This window comes from Eupeodes corollae, chromosome 2 (genome assembly GCF_945859685.1).
Source record: "Eupeodes corollae chromosome 2, idEupCoro1.1, whole genome shotgun sequence".
Lineage (NCBI taxonomy): Eukaryota > Metazoa > Arthropoda > Insecta > Diptera > Syrphidae > Eupeodes > Eupeodes corollae.
In genome coordinates, this window is record NC_079148.1 from 91,509,206 (window position 1) to 91,527,936 (window position 18,731).

Consider the following 18,731-nt stretch of genomic DNA (forward strand, 5'->3'; position numbering starts at 1 on the left):
TCGCGAGATAATTCCAACTTAGTTCGGAAATGAACGAAGAACATGTTTACATGCCGCAATAAAAATCAAGAGACAGTCAATCGATTCTGGCTTTGCTTTTCTCAAACTAAGGGGAAAATATATAGTTATGCCTGCAAATTGATGTTCCTCAAAACAACAAATTCAGTGGAGAAGGTTTCAGTAACGCGAAACATGCATCCGATCGTCTCTATGAAAATGAGATTTCGAAAGCTCATTGGAATCAGTAATGAGTTTAGTGCAACGGGAAAAAGTCATAGGACGCATCGATCGAGAGCTAGCGATGCAAGAGTGTGAAGTATGAGTATTGGCGAAAAATCCTGAGAAATATCTTTAGTACCATTCAATTCATTGCTGAAAGCGGATAAGTCTTTCGAGGTGACAATGGAATTGTTGACTCACCAAGAAATGGAAATTTCCTGGGCATTTTTGAATTGCTAGCCGAGCATAAACCAATCCTGGCAACCCATATGAAAGAGCATGCAAACAAAGGGATTGGTCATGTCAGTAACCTTTCGTCCATGATTTGAATTAAAAAATCGAAATATTATTCCGTGTCAGTGGACTCTACTCCCAACGAAGCTAACATCGATCAACTAACTATAGTTGTTTGATATATGAAGAAAGGTTTCTCATCTTTTTACCAAACTGCGGTCATACTGGCTAAGCCACAGCAAACGCGCTGCTCAAATTTTTAGCTGATCATTAAATAGACATCATGGATTGCCGCAGCCAATCATATGAAAATGTTGAAAACATGAGTGGCAAATACAAGGGGATGCAGGCTCATATTTTAGAGAAAAATCATTTATCGGCGCGGCGTTCGTACCTTGTTGTGGTCATTCTCTGAATTTAGTGAGAAAGGCAGCTGCTATATCTTATCCATCAATACATAGCGGCACCGAATTCTGAATGAGAAATTATCGGAGAAGAAAAGCGACTAGTTTTTAGTCTTGAAAAAGCTCAGCGACACTCGTTGGTCTTCTCGAACTGAAGCTACGAAAACCTTAGTCAACTGCTACTCGGAAATCGAAGAAGCTCTAATCAGGATACCTTCAGAAGATGAGTGGTCTAGAAACCGCTTTGTTTGCAATATTTTCTAACGTTATCTTGGAGCGATTCAACGCTACAAACAAGATGTTGCAAGACCCGAAAATGATTCTTGAGTCGGAAATGCGTGAACTAGAATCATTGAAATCATTCGTGGAATCCAAACGAAATGATTTTGATAAATACGAGGAAGCAACCAAACAATATCCCATATTGATGAATATGTACAATCACGCACCCGCACCAGAACGAGAAATGTGAGGTTGAATCCACTCGTTTACAGGAAAGCACAAGACGAAAATCTGCCACCACAGGAAAAATACAAAGTATCCGCCTTTATCCCAGTGATTGACCAGCTATCCGTTTCCCTTACTGAAAGATTGAATGCCTATTAAGCTGTACGTTCGAGATTTGGATTCCTGAATCACATCGAGAAGATGGATGCTGAAAATTTACACGCTGCAGCAGATGCATTGGTAAAAGTGTATCCGGATGATTTAGAGCCTAGTCTTGGTAATGAGTTGGTTCAATTTGTGTCTTTGATTGACTCATACAAAAAGGAAAAGGACTATGAAACAGATCAATTGCCGGAACTATTTTACTACAGAATTCTCGAAAATCAAAATTTCAGAGCTACATTCCCAAACCTCCAAATTGCATTGAGAATGTATTTGGTTTTCATTGTAACAAATTGCACTAGAGAGCGCTCATTTTCAAAACTGAAAATTACAAAAAAATATGCTTCGAACCACGATGGGACAAAACTGTCTAAAGAAGCTTTCTCTCCTGAGCATTGAAACCGATTTACTCTGAGAACTGGATTTAAACGATATCATCAACGGTTTTTCGGCGAGAAAAGCTCGAAAAGTTCCGTTCCTTAACCCCAAAATTTAATTTCAGATAATTCTTTTTTCCGTTTACATTTAAATGTGTTTGTTCAATACTAAAGGAATCTACTTGGTTTCACAATAAATTATTTATTGAACAGCTCGAGTGAAAAATAAGGTTAACTTTATTTTGAAAATAATTTGGGGCGAGGATGCCTCCGCTCCTTTACTGCCCCGAGGCTTCTGGACCTCTAAATCAGTCCCTGGGTAATGGCCAAACAATCATTGGAATATTTATTTTATTTTAATTTCTAATTTATGTATATTGCAATTTTTAGAATTTGGCATTGATACTAAAAATATTAAAGTTCACCCTTTGAGAAAATTGAAAACTCCACAATTTGAGAACCATCCAAATAAGTAAATTATAAATTGATTGTCGATTATTTGAAACAATACATTTTTTTTAAATACCGAATCAATATTATACATACTTCTAATTGTGAGAGATTATATTAAGATATTATTTGCTGAAATCTAGTTTTTTTTTAAATCTGCCGTAAAAGCAAATATCAAAATAATGAAGCATTCAATTTTTGTACATAAATTTGACAAAGCTTTATTTATTTATATTTTTTTAGCCTAATAACTTCGGATTTAAAGCATATACATATATAATTGTATTAATTTTTTGTTTTAAATACATACATACATAAATTCTTTGACATTTTTGGAGAAGAAGAAAAGTTTAAAATCGAATGGACAAAGAATTGAAAGTCACTTATCCTAGATGACGCCATAACGCCAAAACCTAAATTGAGGACCAAAATAATGTTCTAGAAAAGCAAACTCATTGGTTAAGTAACACACTTAATTATTGTTTGATACAATCAGTCAGGACTTATTTAGTTTTCGGTAAATTTTGTGTCAATAGAATCTATAGAGAACTAAAAATTAGAAATTAGAAAGGCACACAAAATCTGTAGACATATCTAAAATTTTTTTTCCCATATTGGTTCAAGTATTTTTTTTTAATCATCAAGTTAGAAAACCAGAAGAAAACAATTGTCTAGTGGCTCACAACTCTGAACCATACTTCCTTTTCTGTCTAAGGTCTGTAAAAGGAAAATGCAAAAACAATTAAGCAACTTCATCAGTCTCAATAATCTTTTAGTCAATGTTCAATCAGGTTTTCGTTCACACCATAGCTGTATAATGGCACTAACTAAAATAATAGAAGACATAAGAACTGAACTCGATATTGATAAAGTAACTTTTTTAGTCCTATTAGACTTTTCAAAAGCATTCGACATGGTGAATCACTCTGAATAAACTGCGTCACAGCTTCAACATTTCTTCAGATTTCAGAAGCTATCAAACTTTCTTCCTTTTTGAATGATAGAAAGCAAGCCGTTTTCTTAAATGAAAATCTCTCCACTTTTCTTCCGGTTCAACAAGGAGTTCCCCAAGGATCAATTTTACCCCCACTTCTATTTTCAATATATATAAATGAAATCGGTTTTATTATAACTCAAGTATCACAACATTTTTATGCCTATGACATTCAAATTAACATTAACTGTCCTTTGGGCTTAATTGACGATTGCACATTCACACTGAACCAAGATCTAGGAAAGATATCCTACTGGGCGTCGGCAATGGGTTGGTTCTCAACGCAAGCAAATGCAAATGCCTGGTTATATCAAGACTTAACATACTTTCCTTCCATATTTCTATATTTATTATATTAATAAGATATCTACTATCTTACTGTGTAAGCTTTATGCATAAATAAACTGAAACTGAAACAAATGGAGGGGACCTACATCCGAACGGCTAATTTGAGAAAGCACTTTTTGATGACAAGAATTAATCTTGGAGAGTCGTAGGTTCACAACACGTTCATTGAACGATTTCTAAACGATCCATTATTCTAAATGACACACATTGAACTAATAATATAAGACTTCAAATGACAACCGAGTTCCAGAGGCGGTAAATTCCAGTTTCACTGACGTCGTGAAGGGCAAAGTCGTCGTTGCGGTCATTGACAGGAGCGATGATGATGGCATAATATCGGCTGATCGTTGGCAGTTGGTCAAGGTTAAGCTATGGAAGACTTTCCTAGCAGACCTAGAGCCCGCATTTGGATTCCAAGCGAACCTGCTGGTACCGAGGACACTCTCAAGATGATCAGAGTTTGTAACGCGTCCCTTTCTACGCATAACTGGAAGATAGCCAAGCTAGAGGAAGTGAAGGGTCTTTATAGGAGTGCCTTTCAGTACTCAATAAAGAATCCTTGGCTCCTCTAACCTTAAACAAGGGCTCTAAAAACTATGGCTTCGAATCCATTAACATTTGCATTTATAAAAAGATGAGGCTAACGCGAAAAGCGGGCCTCCAAAAGCAACCGAATGTGAACTAGCGGTTGGTGGGCCTGGGACGTCGTCTTCTCTCCTAAGGGTTACGATGCACCCATGCCCTCTCCAATCGCAACTCCACCCTCTACAAAAGTCGTAGACGGTCCATCCTTAATGGACTCTGAGGACGACCCTAACATGATCCTTCTGAGCGAGGACGAACTCTTGGTTTGGCGATAGAGGAACTCTTGTCCTGGCTTAAAGAAAACGTGATATCAACATCTTATATCCGTATTTTATCAGATATCCAGGCCGCTATCAAATCTCTAGATTCTGCCTCTACAAACTCTATAACAGTCCATAACTGTCGATCATCTCTAATGGAGATGGCACAACAGTTTAATATTCACCTTTGCTGGGTGCCGGGCCATAGAGACATTCCAGTTAACCGTAAGGCAGATGAATTCGCCAGGTCCCAGGAAGGAGGAAGCCTCAAGAATTCAAGATTTATACTCAGCTTCTCTCGTTTCGTAAGGGACTCAAACTGGTTCCATTGAGCTTAGGAGGAAGCCTCCAGAATTCAAGATTCATGTGGTATCACAATGGGCCATTAAGCCGTTTCCATCTTGGACAGCCACTACAACCCAACCTAACCTAAATTCCAGCACTACCATTTAAAACCATGAAATTAATGAAATGGAGAGCTCAAAAACAAAAACAACTCGAATCAGGTGATCCCAAACAAAGATCATTTACTATTCCAACAATCAATCTTCAGAGATTGTAATGGTCACGGTTAGTGTATCACCCAATAGGAGCATACAAATGGAACAACCTGTAAACAAAAAAAGTCAACTGACTTTCTTATTAAGTTCTGACATTAATAGGCTTTTCACACCAAGTCCAAAAACCGGTCTTTGCGAAATTATCGATTTTGGTCGAAAACCTACATCGAAAACTAAAGTTTTCCCATACATTGTTGGTAAACCACAAGTTTTATATAAAATCTCTCGAAAACTAGTAGCAATTCAAAGTTGAACTAAACAAACAAACCTTTCGAATCATTCAGCGCTCAAATTAATGTAAACAAAACAGCTGATGGCTGCTGTCAAAACAAATATTTCGTTTTGAAATAAATTTTATTCCAGAGTTTCAAACTTTCTTTGTTAAGCGACTAACCGGAATTCACTATGGCTACTGGCATGACGACACCAAGAACGAGGATGACTTGCTCATAGTTCGTAATAACGTTTCCAAGGGATGCGTCTTTGAACTCGTCGCCACAAACATGTTCGACGTTTTCGCTTGCTACCTGGTAACTCCGTTCAATCACAAGGGTTTGGGAGATATGGGAAAGTCGATCAGTTTATTTGTGGAGGAGAATAAGTATGAAAAAAAATCTCTGGTGGAGGCTATGTCGCAGTGGGCTAGGAAGAGTTGCACTAAAACATTCCACAATGTAGGAATCGTTGTTCCAGTAAATAAAACCACAACAGTGGGCTGTCGCCCCTTGATGAACAGAGATGCCAACATCAAGAAGATACTCAGTCCTTTGGACAAGCAAGGCGAGTCCTTAAAGGAAGAAGCCCAAAAATAGTCATGGAAAAATTGCAGCCCATCATAACTGCTTCAGTGATCGCTATTGATGATTGTGATTTTGGTACGAATCTGGAACGAGGAATTGACTTTTTCTGATCCAGCCATAAGGACCTACATGCTATAAGTTGCTCGGACGGCCACAATATATGGAGATTCTAAAGAGACATTTGTGCCAGCTGAAGCAATAGCCATAAGCTCAGTATTTTGGATTGAATTTGTTGTGAAAGAAGAAGAGAGTGTTTTAAATAAAATTAAATATTTTCTAGACAATTAGCTTCTCTAAGGAATTGTTAGGACCGGTTGAAGTAAACAAAGATGATAGCTGCAGCCAAGCGAGCTTCTAGTTCTTGTTGGTTTATGTCGTGAGCCCAATTCCCCCGTCCCCAGAACTTCAGTTGAAACTCTCCTTCGAGACGAGCTAGTGTTACGTTAAAATCAATTTGAATTCACAAATAGTTAATAAAATTTGACAGCCGGTGTTAAATAAATTTAAATGTCAAATGAAAACGTGTAAATGTTCGGTGTGAACGATTTTCGGGTTTTCGAAAACTTTTTGCCGAAAACCCGGTTTTGGGTTTGGTGTGAAAAGGGTATAAGAGTATGTCTAAAGAACTTTTGAAAATTTATATTTGTATTGTCTAACTAAGTTTATCTTAAGCAAACATTTTAAATAGTATTAATTTAAAATAAATCCGTATATATTTAAAAACAAATAACTTGTTTTAAAGTTGATAGAAATTTTCTACAGAAACAAAGAAACAAATCAAAATACCATTCACAAAAACTCTTGCGTGGTGTTAAAAATTAAACTATATAATGAACATTTTTAACTTGTCTTTTGTTTTTAAAACTCTAATTTATTATTATTAAAATTGAAAAAAAGGTTATATTATTAAAGTTCTAAATCAGATCACAAACAATCCATGTCCTTAGATGAGAAAATATGTATAACTATACTATGGTACGAATTAAAACGTAAAAATTGATTTGTTAATCATTGACAAAAATCAGAAAGAAATTTATTTAATTAAAAATTGAAAAAAAAATCTGAGGAAAAATTATTTAAATTATTTGAATCACAGGGAATACTAAAATAAATCATCATTTATTTTAGGTATTTTTAGGAATCATTTATGCGTTTTAAAAACGTCAAAGTAAGGAAATTTCATTTAAACAGAATCAAAAAGAAAAGTTTGTTATCAAACTTCAAGCATCGATTATTATTAATTATTAAAACACTGAGTCACACTTTCAGATCATGGAAAAAGTAGTGACGAACAAAGATACACGAGTAATTTGATTATGTTTATTTTACCAATAGAACAATATAAATCAATAATTTAAATTATTTCAATACTCGTGAAATCCAAAAACGTTTGAAGAATATTCGGCGATATTCAAGAACAAATACCGAATGCAGTTTAAAAAGATGATAGGTAAGAAAACCTTTTTGTTTGAACTATGTATATTCTGAGAAACACGATGATGACTCATTCTTTTAGGAATTGGTTAAAAATTGGTTGCAAAAGTCTTGATTCAGGAAACCGATACGAAGATTAAAGGAGAAAATTATTTCCTTCTTCTTTTGTCTTATTTTCAAAATCATATCACGGTCAAAAGAGTATTGTGTACATAAGGCATATTAGGATTAGGAGATTCAGTATAGAAGACAGAATTATTGTTTATTAAAAAGACTTATGGGGTTTAAGAACGAAACTGTTATTGTTGTTATTATTGTTTTCACCTTAGAAAGAGAGTTTAGTCACATTGCGATACACACCATTTACCAGATTTTCTTAGGAAATTTATTTTCAAAGAACTTACCGTATCACAGATATCTAATTCAAGGTAATTTAAGGCAAAACAAATATTTAAGAAACAAAAGCACACGGCTCAAAAAACACTATATACCTTTAAAAGGCTGTGAATATAACTAAAAGACTAAACCGAAATTATAAATCATGGAATATACAGTCAATATTTTGTGTGTACCATGAAGAATTTACAGAACAGAACCTAAGAACAAATCGAATAATTGGATTAGTTAAAGCTTACAGTACACGACGTAAAATATACCCTGTTATAAGGTTTGCTTACATACATACATATGTATATATATAGAAACCAAAAAAGTGCAAATGAGCCCACGCGGTAAGACGAGAGCTCATAATTTAAATGGATATAGAAAGTGACGAATTTTCTTTTAAAAAACAAAAAACAAAAAAAAATGTAGGCAAACACGATATTCAAGGTAAAGTTTAATGTTTTTTTTTTTTTAATTTTACATTTACAAATTAAAAACTAAAAATACATATAATGCAATAGTGATGCTGGATGATGCTTATAAAGCAATTTTTTTGTAATTACATTAAAACTAACATATTGCAATTGATTGGATACCATTTATAGAAATAAGCTTAGCAGTTACTCTTAATTTATTGTTAGTTTATTTTTTGAATCTAAAAGCAGTTCAAGCTTAAGTATGGGTACATACATATATGTAAATATTAAAGCTTCATGTACATACCTTTGGATGAAACAACAATTTGCTCACTTTCGTCTTGTTCGTCGCTCTCGTATTTTTCTTCTTCATTAAGAGTAAAAGCGGAAATATCTAAAAGGGAAGGAAACAACTTCTGTTAGTTTAAGGAAAAATAGAAAATTTCTAGGTTAAGATGTTTAAAAATATTTCCTGTATTTTAAGATTTAGAAATCTAAATGTACAAAAAGTTTTGTTTTCAATTAGATTTTTCAAAAAAAATTTAATTTTTCAAAAAATTTATTTGAAAATCGTTACAGCGTTTTTTTCTTTTTAATTTAGTATGTATATACAATTTTTCAATTTAATTTTTAAAATATTTTTGGTATTCAGTTATTAATATATGTACGTTTTACATTTACAAAATAATGAACCATTTTTAAGATATCGAATTTCGAAAAAATCCTTGTTTTTTTATATTTATTAAAAATAAAAACAATGACATTGACTACCAAATATTTGAAATCGGTTGATAAGTTCTTGAGAAAACTTAAAAACGAAATAACGGCTCTACAGGAGGTGCCCTTCTGGAGCAATACAAACGGATTTTTAACTTCCCATAGAAAGTAAGATTTTTAGAAAGATTTCTGTGCGTGCGAGTGTACGTTCTTTCGAACGTCTTCTGTACGTCCGTACGTTCGCAACGTTTTTTTCGTCGTCCATAGCTCAAGAACTAGAAGAGATATCGTTTTCAAATAAATTTTATTATACAGATAATAAGGCAAAAAGATGCAGAAAGGGCTCTCAAGAAAATTGCGTGGGTGTTTTTTTACCATAGCAGTTTAAAAAAGGTGAATATTTTGGTTAGTACCAGCCACGAACCGAAGCCTGTAAAGACGATCAAGGGAACATCGTAGTAGAACCACAGTCGATGCTGAGAATATGGAAAGATCACTTCTCCAAATTATATAACGGCGATGACGAACCGAATTCCGCTGTAAGGGCGATAGAACCACTCAACCTCGGCGACGCAGATCAACAATTCCGCCTACCCGACCTTGACGAAGTGAAGATAGCTATATCTAAACTTAAGTCAAACAAAGCTGCTGGAGCTGACGGCATCACTGTCGAAGTATTGAAAGCGGCAGGCGATGACTTGGTAGGGAGCATGCACCAACTCATCTGCAAAATTTGGTCGGAAGAAAGCATGCCCGATGAGTGGAATCTCAGCATAGTGTGCCCGATACATAAGAAAGGAGACCCTCTAAACTGCGCCAACTACAGAGGCATCAGTCTTCTTAACATTGCGTATAAGATCCTCTCTGCCGTATTATGTGAACGTCTGAAGCCATTCGTCAACAACCTGATTGGTCCTTATCAGTGTGGCTTCAGACCAGGAAAGTCCACTATCGACCAAATATTCACACTACGGCAGATCTTGGAAAAAACCCAGGAGCTTCAAATCGATACCCACCATCTCTTTATCGATTTTAAAGCCGCGTATGACAGCATCTATAGGGAAGAGCTCTACCGAGCAATGTCTAGTTTTGGCATCCCTGTCAAACTTATCCGTTTGTGCAGAATGACGATGGAGAATGCACGCTGCTCTATCAAGGTCGGAAAAGATCTTACCGATGCATTTGATGTCAAAAAAGGTTTTAGACAAGGCGATGCATTGTCATGCGACTTCTTCAACATCGTTCTGGAAAGAATTATGCAAAACTCAACCCTCAACACTAGAGGCACAATCTTCCAAAGATCCATCCAATTACTCGGATACGCAGATGATATTGACATAATTGGAAGATCAAAGCGTGATGTCAGTGGAGCGTTTTTGAGCATTGCGACGAAAGCGAAGAAGATGGGTTTAGTGGTCAATGAGGGCAAGACCAAGTATATGCTGTCATCAAAAAAGGACACTGAACAACGACGTCTTGGACAAAACGTCACCATGGACAGCTATAACTTTGAGGTAGTTAAGGACTTTGTCTACCTAGGCACCGCTATTAATGCAGACAACGACACCAGCGCTGAAATCAAACGAAGAATAACTATTGCAAATCGCTGCTTCTTTGGACTTAGAAGGCAATTGAGAAGTAAAGTCCTCTCTCGAGCATGTAAAATCACCATCTATAAGACACTCATCATCCCGGTTCTCATTTATGGCGCTGAGGCCTGGACCCTGTCAAAGAAAGATGAGAGCGTCTTAGGATGCTTTGAGAGAAAAATTCTTCGGGCGATTTTTGGTCCCGCACGCATAGATGGAGAATGGAGGAGAAGATATAACGACGAGCTGTACGGGCTGTACAGCGACACTGACCTAGTTAGTAGAATCAAAGTCCAAAGGCTTAGATGGCTAGGTCATGTAGAGCGGATGGACATCAACGCTCCAGCCCGGAAGGTCTTCGAATCCAATCCCGAGGGACGGCGCAGTAGAGGAAGACCGCGACTCAGGTGGCGCACCCAGGTGGGAGAGGATCTCAACCAACTTGGCGTGCGAAACTGGAGACAGCTAGCTAGGGACCGAGCTGGCTGGAGACGCTTGTTGGGTGAGGCCCAGGTCCGCCCCGGACTGTAGCGCCACCTTAATAATAATAATAATAATTTTGGTTAACCCTAAACAACTCAACAACCAATGACGCTACAGTATATCTTTGGGAAACAAATCCAACTAACGGTTTTTTTATAAATCAAACAAAATCTAAAAAAAATTGTCACCTCGAAAATTTTACGAATAAAAAATGATTTCATATCCAAAACAATTTTATGCAATGAAAAAAAATGTTTTTAGCATCTGGTAAAATTTTACGAAAAACCAAATTGATATTTTTTTTTTATAAAAAATAAAAACCTAAAAGAAAATCATTACTCAAAGTTTTTAAAATTGAATTTCGACTCAAATATCTTTTTAAAAACTTGAGCTTATGGCTTCAAACTTATTTTAAATTATAAGAAATATTGTTTTCAACATTCGGTAAAATTTTGAGAAAAATCGAATGGACAGTTTTTTTTACAAAAAATAAAAACTTAAAAGAAAATCCAACAAAAGTTGGTAAAAATTGATTTTCGACACAAATATCTTTTCAAAAATTTGAGATAATGGCTTTCAACTAATTTTAACTTATAAGAAATATTGTTTTCAATACTCGGAAACATTTTGAGAAAAATTGATTTGACAATTTTCTTACAAAAAATAAAAACATAAACAAAATTAACAAAAGTTATTAAAAATTGATTTTAGACTTAAATATCTTTTCAAAACTTTTAGATATTGGCTTCAAACTAATTTTATCTTTTAAAAAACATTGTTGTTAACATTCAGTAACATTTTGTCAAAAAACTAATTGACAGTCTTTTTACAAAAAATAAAAACCTAACAAAAAAAAAAACAATACTAAAAATTGGTAAAAATTTACTCTTGTTGTTAACATTCAGTAACATTTTGTCAAAAAACTAATTGACAGTCTTTTTACAAAAAATAAAAACCTAACAAAAAAAAAAACAATACTAAAAATTGGTAAAAATTTACTCTCGACTTAAACAGCTCTTCAAAAATTAAAAATATTGTCTTCAAACTTTTTTTTATTTAACAAAAACTATTGTTTTGAAATTCAGTAGTTTTGTTTTTTTAATTCTAAAGTCCGTTTTTTCATAAAAAAAAATCTACAAAAAACAATACGGAAATTTGGTAATAATTGATCTTCAGTGCTTGATCAAATTTATAAAAAATTAAGAAATGCTACTAAAATTGGTAAAAATTGTCTTCGACTAAAAATCTATACAACTAAAAACTTTTTTAACCCAACACGAAAACCTACAAACTTTTAGGCAAGCCAAATGGATAGACGGTATGGGAAGTTATCAGTGTGGGTCGTATCCCAGCATCTATTTTTATATTAAAACAAGTCCAATTAAAAAAATCTTTCGGTTTGTTTTTGAAAAAATTCGAATCTTTGATTTTTGAACTCAAAACCCTATTTTCCAAAAGTGAAGTCAATCGACCGTGGAATGTGGCGAACCACTTTTACTTTTGTTCGTTCGACTTCTCTACAATCGTAATGTTATGTTTTATTAAAACATCGATTTTGAATTTCTAAATTTCGCAAGTACAAATAGTTATTTGCGTCAGAAGAGAGACAAGGGCTTGAATCAGCTAAGGTAATAAGTAAATATCGTATTTTTTAGAATAAAGTTGTATAATTACCAAGCTCCTACGTCCCTGTAAGATGCTTCAGTTAAATTTTTTCAAAATAGACTTTAAAACGATATGGATAAAAATACTAAATCGAAAACATTCATATTAAAATAGCTTGAAGCTACTTTAATTATATTGCAATGAAAACTTCGGGCTTGTAGCTGTCACAAGCGACTGTCACCTTATGCAAATATGAAAATTAGAATTAGTTGTTTTTTATTGTCATTTATCTCATATCACTTTGACCACCCCAGAAAATTATGCATAGCCTTTTAGCAAAAATAAGAATTTCTTCTTAAAATCTTCTTACAATGCTGAAAGCTTTGTTTAACGCAACATTATCAATTGTTTGTAGCTAAGAAAAACCACTTCACATACATATGCAATCCCACAGAAAATGGTTAAGCGGCGCAGTGTTAAATCGCAAGATCTTGGAGTCATTATAGTAAGTTCACCTCGGCATTCGATACACCCTAAAAGTTGTCTCAAAACCTATGTACATATGGTAGGACGGACGTATAAGCAACTTTTGTGCTTTTTTTTGGAAATATCTCATTTCCTATGGGTTTTTTGCTATTTGTATTCATTATCAATATTGTATAATACAAAATTCTCTAAAAATTTTGTTTTAAAAAAATTGTATATGGTGAAACGTTTTCGAGTTAGCAGGCGGAGAGCGCGCGGTCACAGCAACACAGGCCAACCGTTGCCACCGTTCGAAAACACGCCATATATCGTTGATGAACTATCGATAAATCAATGATTATAAATATTTGTCAATTTTTATTAACTATCATATTATATTTTATTGACTTGATTTTTTGACCTTGAAATTTATTAGTTTCTTACCATATGTAGGTTTTGAGATAACTTTTAGGGTGTCAATATACAAGTATGTAAGACTTACAGCTGGGTATCTCTAATTCCGAGATTCTTACCTAATTTAAGCTTTAATGACTGGACTATTGGTTTTTTAATTTACGAACGAAAAAGTCAATAATCATGGCTCTATAGCGGTAACCGTTGACAAATATGGCTGCCAATTAAGATAGGATTACCAACTTAAAGCTTTACACCTTTCAAAAATATATACAACTATAATCACCGCATTTGAATAATTGACACTTTAAGCAAAAGTAGATTTGTACATATTGTAAGTTGCAATAATCCAAACTGATAAATTAAAATTAATACTTCGTTAAAAATAAAAAGTCAATTTGTAGCTGTACCAAAATTATTATTCAATTACAGAAATCTAAAGAATCTTTTCGATTCGACTAGTTTTGAAAGTGAATAGTTCTTAAAAATAATTTTCTTTATGTACGAAAATTAAGAAAATGATTGTTAAAAATGCAAACAGCAGTTAACTATTTATAAAAATTAATAATATTACAAACCTTGTGATGGAGTTAAGTCATTGTATACTTTAGACTTATCTTCAGATTTAATATCTATCGGAGTTGGTGGTGGAGTTCGTGAGTGCGGCAAATCAGATGATGCTAAAAGAATAAGGAAAAATGAAAGCAGTTAATATTTTTGTTTTTCATTTTTAATTTCATATAATGGTTTTGTTCAAAATAAATTGCTGATTTTTTGGGTTTTAAGTAATAAGCATTCATTTTGAACAAATGCAATATTGAGAAACATTTGTATGACACCGCGAACCAAATTAATAACTGATAAGGTTGTTTACATTTTCAATAAAAGTAAATCCATTCAAAAAATAACAACAAATATATCGCAAGGAACCTCTTTTAAGAAGTGGTAAATTTTGTCCTTTTTAACCAAATATTAAACATAAAGGAATATTGTACTAAATCGAAAAGAATAGTTTCTTCTGTGTGGAAACGTTGCATCATCGATAATAAAGGTGTCGAGCACAAGTTCAAAGCTAAACAAATTTAACGCGACAGCAGCTTCTTTAATGCTTTATGGCGCGCAAGTTTGGGGACATTGCCAATCCTCGGGTATTTCTTAAAGCCCATTTTTCAGCTACCAATTTGCACTCCAATTTATATGCTGCATTTGGAAACAACTGAACCTCCATTGTTCTTAAAAGCTTTAAAGCTGCATTTTGACTATATTACTAAGCTGATGGAAATGGACGAAGAAATATTGCCGAGACAAGTACTTGAAAAGATTTTGTCATCCAGGGGTAATCAAGTCAAAAAGTTGGAGGAGTTGGCTCTTAGCTTAGGTGAAAGTATCGAATTTTTACCCGGTATAAGCCTTTCAGATCTAAAAGACAATTTTAAAACAATAATAGAGAAGTTAAGCATTGTCGAGTATAGAAGTTTTAAAGAGGAAGCTCAATCTTCACAATATAGAATGATTTACAGTCAACTTAATTTAGATCTTCAAGAACGAACATACCTCCTCAACCGTTTCCCCATAAGTATGATATATGTGCTATTTAAATTTCATATAAAATATTTTGGAGCAGAAGTGATAGAATTGGCCGAAAAATTGAAAGTTCTGAATGGAAAAGTAGGCTAGAAAATTTTATATAATTATATTAAAACCGCATTGCGCTATAAACAACGTATCCACGAAGGAGACTTTTAATTAAACAACTAGGTTAATTATACAATTAAACGTAAATACATTGTCAATCTTTAAACGGCCTCTGGCGAAACCATATTTAATGGCAATACATTTAAATGTTTGTCAGCGGTAAACAATTTTGTCATTGATTTGAGTTTATTAAATAAGGTTTCGATTTAAATTAAATTATTTTATCCATAAAAACTTTGCCTAATTATTGACAACAATTTACAAACAAAATGTGTACTGCTATTTAAACTCAATTTTTAAATACTGAATGAAAATCAATACTTTTTTAAGGTCCAATCGAAGGAATCCCTTTATTAAGAGAAAGAGACTTTGTACGAACAAGTCCAAGACCCCCAAATACCTACCTAAGGAATGATGTTAAAGTCATCCTTGGCGATTTAAACGGCACCCATAGATTGCTTTAGAACACTAATGACAACAGACATCAAGCCTTAGAACTGGCAGCAACGGAAAACTTGATATTTGTGACAACCAGGTCCACCTTGAAGATATTCACAATGCGTCGTTTCGTCGTAGCCCCTACTCGTGCCTGAAGACGGCACGAACGTACCGAAGTACTAATATCGATTCGGACCACTATCTTGTTGGTATAATATTGTGAGGGTAGATAGTGAGAAGATGTATTGCATCCACTGGCCAAGTTTAAATAAACATGGCTGTCCAATGCAATGAGAATACCAGACACGAATTTGGTCCTGGGTTAGGACTCGAATTAGTTGTGCTCGATGAAGGGAAAGTATGTTCTGGGGCCAGTATATATAAAAATAATGCGACTGCTTCCATGAAGAACCCAAATACTTGAGAAGTACGAAAACAAACAATGGCTTCACAGGCAGAAAAAATCGGCCTTGAAGAAGAACTTGATCTGTGTACTCGATAAACCCGAGAGGAAGTTCCGCACCAAGCACGGAAGTTCTATTATATGACCGAAGATGAACCAGTCCGTCTTTTGTATTACATTTTTTGGTTGGCAACAGCGTTGCACCCCATGCTGACGCAGAAGAAATGGCGCAGACCAGAGCGCCCGAAGCCCATTGGAAGCGCAACTGACGCAACACCAATTATTCAAAAAATTCAATTTGATTTTAGGACATTTTTTACCTGTGGCTTCTGTGCTTGGCAATTTTTTTGTAATAAAATTCAATAAACTGAACGAAGTATGTAAGACCACTACTTTAAAAACGGTTTAATTAGTAAATAAAATGCACAAAATTTTAAATCTACAATTTAAATCAAATATCTTGTTTAAATTTTAAACTGTTGGGCCATACCGCTTGCAGTAGAAATCAATTTAGGCTACAAATAATGTGAGGAAAGAAAAATCAAACTTATTTCATACCTATTGTTTTGTCATCCAAAACTACACTTGCACCACTTAATTTCCTGGTAATTGTCTCTTCAATAGACTTGTAGAACTCTTCTTCGGTAAGTGTCTTCGACGGTTTCTCAACAATATCTTTCTTCTTTTCCTCTGCAAATGCTTCAAACTCCTTCTGAACTTTGCTAGTGCTAACAGTCTTTATTTCAATTTCTTTTATTTGAGACTCAGCTTCAATAAATTCCTTAATATTCAAAGTATCAGTCAGTGAATCAGTTTTCGTTTCTAAGCTGTCTCTTTTTTGTGGAAGCGATTTTCGAATAAGTTCGTTTGTAGTAATTTTTTCAGCTTTTTCAACGGCTTCAATATCTGATACAATTTTGGAACTAACAACATCGGATTTTTCAATCTCTTCAATCTTCTTTCCAGCGGCTGTGGCTGTGGCTGGTTTAAATTTGAATACAACTTCTTGTTCGAAGTCTGCCTTGGACGTTTCAATTGGTTCAAATTTATTAAGTTTCATTTTAACAACATTTTCCGGTGCGGTTTTAATAATATTATCCGTTGACATTTGCAACATGATTTCTTCTTCGTGAATGGCTTTCTTGTCGTCAATTAAACTTGTTCGCTTTATTTCTGTTATTTCTTGGACAATTTCCTTCTTTTGACTTGAGGCAGGTATTTGTCGTTCAATGGATAGCCGTTTGACTATTTTTTCACGACGTTCAGCAACAGTTCTCTTTTGATTTTCATCATCGGATTCAGACTCTTCTACTTCTTTTTCTTCTGCGGAGTATTTAATTTCTTCCCTATCATGTATTCGTTGTATACTCGAACCTAAAATTATTAATAAATTATTAACAAAACAAATTTAAATTTCAACTTCCTTAAAAGATAATCTACTCACTTTTTCCATATTCGATTGACATTATTTCCTTTTCAGGTTCCGGTTCGTCATGTCTAAGTCTGCACTTTTGAAGAATATCTTCCCTGCCTATTGTTTTCAAGGCATAAACCAAAATATTTATATCAAAATGTGGTTTCTCTTTAAAAAGCCGAATCAGATCTTGTGCCTGACGGGCAATACTATTCGGATATCTATTAACTATCACATTTATCTCAGATTGTGATATACCAATTTCGGGTGCTAATTGTATATAATCTTTTCCTAAAAGATTCGAAAGGTCAACTATTCTCAAATCGCCAACATAGTGACTATTAGGATATTTGGAACTATCAGTTGCTTCATATTTATCTTGAATAGTTTGAATTTGATCCGGTATCACAATTTCTGGAAGAATTATATTCAATATACAAATAGGATGTTGTGGTGGTTCGCCTTTCGCAATCTTGGGCTCTTTCATAAATAATGTTCGACCAACAATATCAGCATGTTGATCTTTCACTCGAACGGAGAAAGGTAAACGATTTTCACGGAATGCCTTAAACATAAGCTGCAATTGATCTCCAGATTTTGTTACAGGAACTAAATTTCCAGCCATTTCTATGTACTGTGGTTTGCCTTCAAGAACTTCGACATCTCTACTTCTAGCAACTTCGGTAAATTGTTCTTGTTTTTCTAGAGTCTTATCTTCTCTATCGTCAGTCATGCAAAATACACGAAGTTTTGCTTCATTGGATTCGACACGTTTTGCAAATACCACAAATCTGGCCATGAAGGGGACGTGTATCACTTCCCTACAAAAATAAATATTTACATTTTTAGGTTTTAGAACACTGTAGGTTATAAATTAAAGTAAATATAGAGCTTAAATATAAACTTAAGTGAATTCTAAATAAAAAAACATGGAATTAGAATATCAGTTGAGGGTAAAAAAACTCAAAAATGCACTTTTGTTTTGCAATATTTAGCTATATCTATAGCTAGGCAACGTTAACATTAATTGTTATTTCAATTGATATCTTTGATAAAATATTGGTCATTATCAAATAATAGAGGAGGGTAGATATTCCTACTATGTATCTTAGACTCTATGTATGAAGCTTACTGTGTTCAAATTTAAAACCAAATCAATTGCATTTATTTTTGAACTTTTTTATAAATTGCAATCGATTGAATGTAGTCAAAAAGTTCAGGGAAACTTATTTAAATGTATTATCTAATAATATTATGGTTGAATTGCTATTTCACTAAAGCATAAAATGGTTTCACGAAGTCGACGTGAATGAATTGCCGATGTTATTTCCACCAATTATTTTGGACGCTCCTCTTTCAATACTGCCAAATTGCCTATTAAGTTGCAGGTACACTAGCACAGGTATGGCCATAAGTTCCATATCTGTACTCTAC

The 18,731-nt window shown here is 34.1% G+C and overlaps 1 protein-coding gene across 1 annotated transcript in view; it reads right to left on the minus strand.

The window, feature by feature from the left end:
* The window catches only part of LOC129945116 (uncharacterized), a 100,706-nt gene that overhangs the window by 61,760 nt on the left and 20,215 nt on the right, over positions 1 to 18,731 (minus strand). Inside the window, exons 4-7 of the mRNA XM_056054775.1 lie at positions 17,328 to 18,118; positions 16,442 to 17,257; positions 13,926 to 14,027; positions 8,382 to 8,468 (exon numbers count right to left, since the gene is read on the minus strand). Of these exons, the coding sequence (XP_055910750.1) occupies positions 8,382 to 8,468; positions 13,926 to 14,027; positions 16,442 to 17,257; positions 17,328 to 18,118 (1,796 nt within the window). The remainder of the gene's footprint in view (positions 1 to 8,381; positions 8,469 to 13,925; positions 14,028 to 16,441; positions 17,258 to 17,327; positions 18,119 to 18,731) is intronic.